The sequence below is a fragment of the Vulpes lagopus genome, chromosome 8 (assembly GCF_018345385.1).
Source record: "Vulpes lagopus strain Blue_001 chromosome 8, ASM1834538v1, whole genome shotgun sequence".
NCBI classification, from domain to species: Eukaryota; Metazoa; Chordata; class Mammalia; order Carnivora; family Canidae; genus Vulpes; species Vulpes lagopus.
In genome coordinates this window covers 56,342,243-56,352,544 of record NC_054831.1, presented here as the reverse complement: position 1 = coordinate 56,352,544, position 10,302 = coordinate 56,342,243, and the positions used below count along the sequence as shown (strand labels likewise).

At 39.7% G+C, this 10,302-nt stretch overlaps 1 protein-coding gene across 1 annotated transcript in view; it reads left to right on the top strand.

Annotated features, from left to right (window-relative positions):
- The first annotated feature begins 3,441 nt into the window (after positions 1-3,441).
- The window catches only part of RAB18 (RAB18, member RAS oncogene family), a 41,302-nt gene continuing 34,441 nt past the window's right edge, over positions 3,442-10,302 (top strand). The window contains exons 1-2 of the mRNA XM_041767089.1: positions 3,442-3,631; positions 8,710-8,765. Of these exons, the coding sequence (XP_041623023.1) occupies positions 3,564-3,631; positions 8,710-8,765 (124 nt within the window). The 5' untranslated portion in view covers positions 3,442-3,563. The remainder of the gene's footprint in view (positions 3,632-8,709; positions 8,766-10,302) is intronic.

Sequence of the window (10,302 nt, the reverse complement as noted above, 5' to 3'; positions counted from 1 at the left end):
TTAATGCTTTCCATGGAAAACACTTAAATTATGATGCTTATCATATTTGATAAAACTAGATGTTCATTATATTATTCTCTACTCTGATCTGAGTGTTTAAAATAATTGAGAATTGGGGCACCTGAGTGGCTCAGTCAGTTAAGCCTCCAGCTCTTGATTTTGGCTCAGGTCGTGGTCTCAGGGTCATGAGATCATCCCCCACATCCGGACTCTGTGCTGGGTGTGGAGCCTACTTGAGATTCTCTCTCTCTCCACTGCTCTTCACTGTGCTTGCTCTCTCTTTCTCTCAAAAAAAATAATAGTTAACTAATTAATTTCTCTAAGTGAAAGTGACTTACAGGAAATATATCTTCAGTCTCACTGAGGAATATATTTATATATGAAAACTCATAAATAATGTGCCAGAGAATATAACTGAACAGTGTATAAAAGAATAATTTGCCAGAATAATTTGCCAAAATCAATCAAGATTTATCTCAGCATAGAATAATATAGCAAAAATTCATTAATATAATACATTGCATTGATAAGTTATGGGAAATAACAAACAATAGGTGGAACTCTATAGCTATTCAAAAAACAGTGCTCTCACTATTACTTATTATTATTTTTTTTAATGAAATGCTAAGTCAATGCATTAAGGGAGAAAGCAGTTATAAAAAGTATCATAGATAGAAGCTTGGGAAAATATTCTACCCATAAAAGACCAAAACTAATAAAAGTGGACAGATTCAGTTCAGTTTATGAATAAAGAGAACCTGATCTCAAGGAAGAGGACAGACACAAGCTTGCTTTGGAATGGGGACAGTGGGAGTATTAGATACAGACCCAGGTTGCTCTAAGAATTATCTCAGAACATAAAAAGAATAAGATACAGCCCCCAAGAAATGAGGCTGGCATGAATGAAGCCAGAAGCAGGTTACAGCCAGCTGGCTTGGTACCCATAGGGCACTGATACCATAGCACCAAGAATAGGGAAGCCCCGAGTCCTCTCTGTAGAAGAGAGTCAGATAGGGGCCCAGGCGTGCCATGTTGTGTATCTGTCAACACCTCTTGGCATTCTGGAACTGAACTATGGACATACTTAATGTAAGCATACTTAGGTGAGAGCAGCAGGGTGAGAGATTTTGAGGTGGTGCTAGGCTGCTCATCATTGGTGGGTGAAGGCAGGCAGCCTATTATTCCTAAATGGATACTCCTTTGACAGACAATACAACTTGGCTGAGAATAGTATGGGATGAGCCCTGACAATGATCTCTATGTGTATCAAGGATTGTGAATAGTATATCATAAAATAAATCGTTATGTTTTAAATACACTAATAAAAGGCATCTGCTGACGTTTGAGCTTTTGACATGTTACTCAATAGATCTAGTCCTGAGTGTGCCAGAGGGCCAGAAATGCCAAAACTCAAAAGGAACTGGTCAAAGTATCTGCTCTTAGGTAAAAAATAATGCATATACTCCACTTCTTCTCTCCCACTGAATGAAGTTATACAACCTGGAAAAAATGTGTGGCGCAACTATTTAAGTACTCTGAAAAGTAAATAGCATATGGCCTGGGAAAGAAGACTAGGATTTGAAATACCACTAAAGCAGCTGTATTTATCATTCTTTTTATTTTCAAAATTTCCTGGCCTCAGTTCAATGTACCAGAAGTGGGCAATGAGGCACAGAAAGAAAGTTCTAGGAGAAGTCCTTTGGTGGTGACTTAAATGGAAAACATAGCTTCTAAGCTCAGAGTGAGTGTGAAGTTTAGTCCCCCTGTTTCTTTTCAAGGAAAACAAAGAGGGGGAAACACTATGTATACTGGATACGTTAAAAGGATAATAACTCTACTTATATAAATTCAACAGCTTAGTGAAATAGACTCATTTAATTCCTTAAAAAACACAAACTCAGCCCCGGGGGGGCTCAGCGGTTTAGCGCCGCCTTCAGCCCAGGGTGTGATCCTGGGGACCCAGAATCCAGTCCCACGTCGGGCTCCCTGCATGGAGCCTGCTTCTCCCTCTGCCTGTGTCTCTGCCTGTCTCTCTCTGTCTCTCTCTCTCTGTGTCTCTCATGAATAAATAAATAAAATCTTAAAAAAAAAAACAAAAAACAAAAAACACAAACTTCCTAAACTGACTAAAGGTGAAATAGATAACCTGAATATATAATGATATAACTGTATATAACTGTGTACATATATACAGTTTTATATATATACATATATATGAAATTATTTAAAATAATTAATTCTTGGTTAAAATTCTTTTGAAATTCTCCAACCTCAAATAGTTTTACTGGTGAGTTCTACCAAAGAGGTAAAGAAGAAGTAACACTAATTCCACCCAATATCTAAATAAATTAAATCAATATTAAATAACCTTCTCAAAAATAAAGCACCAGGCCTAGATGGTTTCACAGGTGAATTCTACCAAATATTTAAGGAAGACTTAAGTTTAAATTGAATTTACGTCAGTTCTCCACACTCCTCTAGATAATAGAATGCAGACCATTCTCTAATTCATTTTTATAAAGCCAGCAAACCCATACTTGGCAAAGGTAGTACAGACAAAGAAATCTATGTATACCAGGTTTATCCAGGTTTTAGGTTCTCAGACTACACTGATTAATAACTCACAACTAACTTTATAATAAAAAAAATACCTCTGACACTATATTTTCTTTTGAGATCCTTTGTTAGCTTTTCTCTTCCTGGTTTTTGGTAATTGAAGTTGTTGGCTATTGACATCCTGGTCTTTTTACCATTTGCTCTAAATATCAGCTATTCGTTTAATATGTCTTCAAGAAAATCTATGGCCTACCTTGAATTGTTGCTATCCTCTCCGCTCTATGTTCAAATATCAGAATGTTTACTTGGATGTTTGAACTGAAAGGATCATAATCAACATGAAATACCTAGAACATTGTCGTCAGTAGTGAAAATGAGCTCAATGCAAGTGTTTGAATAGCATATCCATTTAATCACTGTTCCCGAAAGTAAATTTTTCTTCCTTTGTGGCTTCTTGGTGGCTAAGAGACAAAGCTTTAAATAGCCCGATGAATTAGGGCTTCTTTTCCTAGATCACTGGGCACTGGCGGTTGAGGAAATGAAACTTTGCAGGTTTAGCTCAAGTGTACATGTTTATGGTGACGATACGATATGGAGTGATAGAAGTACATTGCAGCTGTTACGAGGAGCTGCTGAAACAAAAGCGCCCCGCTGGGCCAACTCAGTCCTTCCCCAAGTAACACCAGCGACGCAAGGTTAGGTTAGGGCAGGGGAGGGGCGACAGCCTGCAGAAGGAGGGCGAACTCACACGCGGGGCTTCCCATCTGCGCTTGCGCAAGGCTGATTAATCACTCCGGAAAGACGCCGGAGCCCCCGAGTTTGCGCAGACGCAGAGCTTCCTCAAGGCGGAACTGGGGAGACCGGGCCTTGTGCAACCTAAACAGCCCGGGTAGGAAGGAAGGTGGCAGATGCGCAGCGCTGCGCATGCGCGGGCACCGCTCCCGGGGGGGAAGGGTTGAGAACCGGACCCGGGCGGCCGGCTGGGCTCAGAGCGGAGCAGGGTCAGGATGGACGAGGACGTGCTGACTACCCTGAAGATCCTCATCATCGGCGAGAGTGGCGTGGGCAAGTCCAGGTGAGGCGGGTCTGCGGGCGGTGACGAGGGCAGCGGGCTTGCTGCCGCCGTGGCGGCCGTGCGCTGGGCCGCTCGGGAACGGTAAAGGCAGCGGCCGGTGCGGGCCGGGGGGCGGGCTCCGCGCGTGCTCCCAGGCCTGTCGGCGGCGCGGCCCGCGGCCCCGGCCCGGCCCGGCCCCCCGCCCCCGGCCCCCGGCCCCCGCCGCGCCCGCCTCGGTGTCGGCCTCTGGCAGGCCCGACTCGTCTGGATACGTGTCCCCTCCTGTTGAACCGGATAAAGAACAGTTCCGAGGGCCGCCGCTCGGCCCGGCCGGCGGGTTCGCTGCCGAGCAGCCTCGGGCGCGGCGGGCGGGTGTGGGCCCGAGTCTGGACTCGGCCGCGGGCGGGGCAGGGGGGCGCTCAGGCTCGCCGTCAGCCCGCGAGTGGAGTTGAAACTTCAGTCCTTTGATTTCTGTCAGGCCTTCTCTGGATACGTAGTGTTCCACGCAGGAAGTTTCGTGACGCCCTAGGTCACGTTCCTGGCCTACTCGGGTGCCCCACCCCCCGTGGGTTCGGAGTCAGCTTGTGGAAGAACCCTGTGGTCTTCTGACTACTGGAGTAATTCACTGTAGTCCAGGATGCTGTGAGTTTAAGCTGGGACCACCGTTGAGAATAAAGGGTGTTTGTTTGACTCCGCATTCTGCCACAGCACAGAGAGGTCAAGGAACAAATGAGTATGTTGTTTCTTTTCTTGAGGGAAAATGATAATTGGCAGGAGTTCGAGTTGAGATCAGGTAAGAGCAGTGGAGCTCGAGCAGTGGGTGTTGCAAGCGGGTTGTGATTTCACTCAAGCCTCGGAACAAAGTTCTCCAGGTAAAGTTACCCTTGCCATCTGGCTATTATTATTATTATTATTATTATTATTATTGATCCTAGTAGTCGAGGCTGTCCTGGTTTGTAAACAGTGTTCAATTCCAGAAGTTCAAATCACTTCATCAAGTTTTACTTTTTTAGATGCGTAAGGATTTCAGATTTTATTCTGTAATACGTTCTTTTTGCAATTTTATATGTTTTTAAAGTATGACAATATATTTCCAATTTTTCTCGTTTAAATGTATTAAGTACAGCGTATTTTGGAGTGAAAGATTTGTACACAACAAGGAATAAATTAATGAAACACTGTGGGCTAGTATAGTAGTGTGGGGAGTGTGTGTGTGCATTATTTAAAGGACTGAGTAATTTTCACGATCACCATCTATTATATTTCGGATTAAAAAGTTGCTATATTGAACATTGTCTTAATAGGACTTCTATAGCCCTGTGATCTTTTTTTTTCTTGAGGTGTGACTCATGTAGGTTAAGGCATATGAAATTGCTGATTCTGAAGTCAAGAATGGGTTGACTGTCATTTCATATAGTTCAACCCAATACAGTTTTTGGTAGGCAACATTTTCCTAAATGTATCGGGTGGATGACTGGTTGTGTTAAAATTTTCTGGAAGGTTAATAGAATGTTTACATAATTGAGGTTCTTCCTCTAGCATAAGATCTGCTAAGTGGATTTATTGGATTCCTTAGTTCCCTCCCCTCAGACAAACATGTTTGGATCTAATCTGCTCCAAACTTTTCTCAGTACTTAATGAATTTTCAGCTGCTCACTGCCAAATTTTAACTTTTAAAATTTTTTTTAAAATTTTAAAAAAAGGTCTTTTTTAACTTTACCTCTTTCAAGAAAGGGTCGTGTTCAGGGAGAAAGTTGGCTTATTTTTCTAGCTAGACATGCATTATTGGTGCTTGTGCTGTGCTACGGAAAACAACCTTGAATACTTATTCTTTCTGGGTACCCAGAGAACAAATGACTCTACTAAGATAGAAGCCTGTGCTTTTTAAGTTAGTACAAAAACATTTGTCGTGGATGTAGTCTTTAAGAATTGTTCTGACCAATAAGTTTATATTTCTTTACAGATCTAGAGTTAATGGAAGTGAAATATCATTTGTATTGTTGCACGACAAAGGATATTTTTTTTTAAAGATTTTATTTTATTTACTCATGAAAGATACAGAGAGAGAGAGAGAGAGGCAGAGACACAGGCAGAGGGAGAAGCAGGCTCCATGCACCGGGAGCCCGAGTGGGACTCGATCCCTGGTCTCCAGGATCACGCCGTGGGCTGCAGGCGGCACTAAACCCCTGCGCCACCCAGGCTGCCTGACAAAGGATATCTTAACTAATTCAAATTAGTAGGTTATTTTTCCAGTTTATTTCAGACTGTTGGAGTGTGATCAGCATGTGTGGTAGCAGACAGGAGATCCGGATTATGAAACTGGTGCTGTCACTTACGTGACCTGTGTGATACTTGTGAATGCTCTAGGCCTTCATTTCTTCGTTTGAAAAATGAGGTTGGAATAGAAATCCTTCAAACCTTATCTAATGTTAAATGTATAAGATGCTTTGAGCCATGGTGAAGTAAAGAACTAGCAAAGTGTTTCAGAAACTGGAAGGTTGGGACGCCCGGGTGGCTCGGTGGTTGAGCGTCTGCCTTTGGTTCAGGGCATGATCCTGGAGTCCTTGGATCGAGTCCCGCATCCGGCTCCCTGCATGGAGCCTGCTTCTCTCTCTGCCTGTGTCTCTGCCTCTGTGTGTGTCTCTCATGAATAAATAAATAAAATCTTAAAAAAAAAAAAAAAAAAAAGAAACTGGAAGGTTATAGAGACCTTCTGTTACCTAAATTGCTGTCCCTCCTATGTCTCTGTATCCCCCATCCTTTTTGGCCAACTTCATTTGTAAATTAAGAAATGCAGACTAGTTATGAACGCACTGTTTATTACAGATTTGATTTCCTCTAACTGGTAGTTACTCCTTCCATCTATAGCTCTGCATGGAGAGTATTTTTCTTCTCTAACTTTGAAAATATGAACACGTAAATAGCATTGGTTCTTAATCATTTTCTGGTTGTGGAGTCTTTAAAAAGTCAAATAGAGAAGTAGACTCTCTGCCTAGGAAGAAGCATAACATAGAGTTTAGAATACATTTCCAGCTAACAATGTATCCCTTGCTATGACCTGCTTATATTCAGAGCTGGTATTAAAATTTGTTGTTTTGTACCATATCAGTTCCCTGGCTTTCTGACAAAGTACCTTTAATGACAAGGGTTATTGTAAGGATTAGCAATTATGTAAGAAGAACCGCTGGTTCAAATGTCTGGCACGTTGTTACTCTCCAATAAATGATAGCCAATACCATTGTTATTTTATTATTCTGGTATTTTTACTACTACTAGTACTCTGCAAGTTTCTTTTGTTTTTGTAACTGAGTCTTTGTAGTAACTGAGTTAGATACATACCTTTTCCATTCTTAAAATACGAGTAACTAAATTTTTAGCGAAATCTTCACTTTTATGAATTTAAAAACTTAATGTTGGGGAGAACATTTTTACAAGTGCAGTCTTAAGATTCTTGTTAGTGCAGTCACCTAACTCATGTTGGAAGTAAGCAAAGTTATAATCAAGAGGGTTCAATGTTAAGTAGAAAATCTATTTATTTTACTTCTATGATGCTGGCTTCATCGAAAACACAAGAAAGCAAAACCAAGAAAGGGAGAGTTAACCCTTCAATACAATTAATGACACCAGCTTTTTTTTTTTTTTTTTTTTTTTAAGATTTTATTTATTTATTCATGAGAGACAGAGAGAGGCAGAGACATAGGCAGAGGGAGAAGCAGGCTCCATGCAGGGAGCCCGATGTGGAACTCCAGGAAGGCAGATACTCAACCACTGAGCCCCCAGGTGTCCCAGACACCGGCTTTTGAATACCAAAAGGCCATTATGTGTTGCAGTATACTCTGGACAAAAAAAACCTCTAGCAACAAAAATTCATACCTTTTTTTTTTTTTTTTTCATTTCAGACATCTGATAGCTATTTCCTTGATTTTATTAATGCATACAGGTGGATAGAACAGTCTTTTGTCCTATTGTAGGAGATAATGTGAGGGAAGATGGATTAATTTTATTAATTTAGGGCTTTAACAGAAGCTTAGATTGTATTTTTGAATAGCTTCTAATAACTGACCCTTCTGCCTTATAATAAATAAAAAATTCTGGGAGATATGAAATCTTAGAGTACTCATATGTGTCTTTTGCTATTATTTCATCTCTCATCTCTTTCTAGTTTCTTTACCATTTCTTAGGTTTAGTCCTTCTTATCTTTCACCATAACCATGGCAGTTGTCTTTTGTTAATTTTCTTGCTGGCATTTTTTGCTGGCATTAAAATGAACAGTTTTTGTCAAGAATTCTTTCTTTCTTTATTTTTTTAATTTTTTATTTTTTAAGAAATCTTTTTTAAAAAAAGCTTTTGGGAGCTCCCTATTGCCTACTTTTTTCATTCACCCTGCCTAGCATTTGCCAGATAATACTTACTCTGGCTATCTATTGTTTGGTCAGTCTACCCTTTCTGTTTATCAGTCTGCAGCTTTCTGTTTATACTTGAATTCAGAGTGGAGTATACATCAGATTAAACAAAAAATTAGCTTGTTGCATTCCAAGGGACTTATTTTCCCCCCTTTTGACCACATTACAGTATGATGTGTTGCTACTATTTTCTCACAAGGATACATTTATAGTTAAAAACCAAAATCAAGCCTAAATCTTTTTTTTTTTTAATTTTATTTGTTTGAGAAGAGAGAGTGACAGAGAGAGGGAGAGTACAGAGGAAGAGTAAGAGGGAAAAGAATACTCCCCGCTGAGCAGAGAACCCCACTTGGGTCTGGACCCAAGGACCTTGAGACCCCAGGACCTTGAGATCATAACCTGAGCTGAAGGCAGACGCCTAACAGACCGAGCCACCCAGGCACCGTGAAACCGAAATCTTTTCACACTTGAGAATTGTGTAGAGGAGTATGGGGAATATATTAAGGAAACTTCTTTGCTCTTGGGATTCTTTTATTGCCTTCCAATAATTTAATTCCTCTCTGTATTTCTGCAGTGAGGCATTATTCTTGTGAGCAGACCTGTGTCTGATTTGTGACAAAATATAATCATGAATGTTTTGCCAAATGGTTAGAGAAAAGACAAATTTCTAATCTGTGTTTTAAACATCTCTTTTAGCCTGCTCTTGAGGTTCACAGATGATACTTTTGATCCAGAACTTGCAGCAACGATAGGTAAGCCTATGTTTAAAAATTCAATAGAAATACCATGTATTTTCTAGCCTTCAGTCTTTTATCTAATTCCTTCTACCCTCCCTCTCACCACCTCATTGCTTCCAAGTCTGTTGAATTATTTCCCTTTAAAAGCTTAGCTATGGTTTCATTAAGTTTCTGGAGCCTTTGTAGATCTCACCAAGCAAAAATAACTTATTTGTTGTTTCATGACACTTGGTTAGCACTGTGGGTATTATGATTATGATTAATCTATACATACATTTCTTTCTTGTACTATGGATTGTCTTTTACTTAGCAATTATCTGAATATTTATTGTATGTCAGGTACTGTCCTAAGGGTTGGGGTTGTAATGATGAATAATATAGACTTGGTATCTATCATCACGGACCTAACAGTATCACTTAATACTAGAGTGTGTTAATACTGTGTTCTTAGCGTTTGCAACAGTATCCTGCATAATTCTGAACTCAACATGTTTATCGATATTAGTTACTAAAGATTCTTAGGAGCCTTTTTAAGATGAGATTTAGATCTGAAAGTGGTTTGTCACATTAGCTTACTAGAATATAAGAGAAGATTGAGCTAAATATTTTGGTGTATCACATGTTTAGGGAGTAGATGACAATATAAAGGTATTAAGAGACAGCTTGCAATGTGAAAGAGCTGAGTCAGAGCAGGATAGTAGCCTTGGCTCTGCCTTGAACCAGTTGGCAAGATCTTGAGGAAGTCCTGTAACTTCACTGTTTCCTCCTATAAATGGAGGAGTTTTGTTGAGAGATAATACATTTTTCTTACAGCTCTAAAATTTCATGATCTGATGAGTAGAATGTATTAAATACCATCCTAGCATTATTATTAGGGAAAATAAAGAGTTTCTCTTAACTGGGTTTGTTTTCATTTATTATGTTCATTTATTCGTGTTCATTTATTTATTATGTAGGTTTTTTTTCCCCTTTCTTTCAGATGCTAAATAATTTCATACTTAGAGAAGTGTTGTAAAAAATAGTAGAAGACTTCTTGTATGTCCCCAGATGTTAATATTTATCACATATGCTTTATCATGCTCTCTCTCCACACAACTTTGAATCCAGAGTAAAATTACAGAAAGCTCTCTAAATACTTCAATGTGTATTTCCTGAGTGAACTAGATACAATTTTACTGTATACAGACAGATTTCATTAATTGTCCCCCTAATGTCTTATTTAGCCAAAAAAAAAACCCAAAACAAAACAAAACAAAAAAACAGAAACTCAAAACTATTTTCTGGTCAGCATCCAGTCCAGGATCACAACTGAGTTTAGTTGTCATTTCTCTTCAGTGTCTTAATCCGGGCAGTTCTTTGGTCTTTCTATGTCTTTTATGGCCTTGACATTTTTAAAGAGTACATACAGGTCGATTATTATAATGTAGAAATCCTTCAGTTACATCTGTCAAATATATCTTTGTTGTTAGATTTGGGTCATGTATTTTGACAGGAATTGCAAAGTGCTTCTCAGAGCATGGTGTATATTTGTACCATTATTGGTGATGGGACT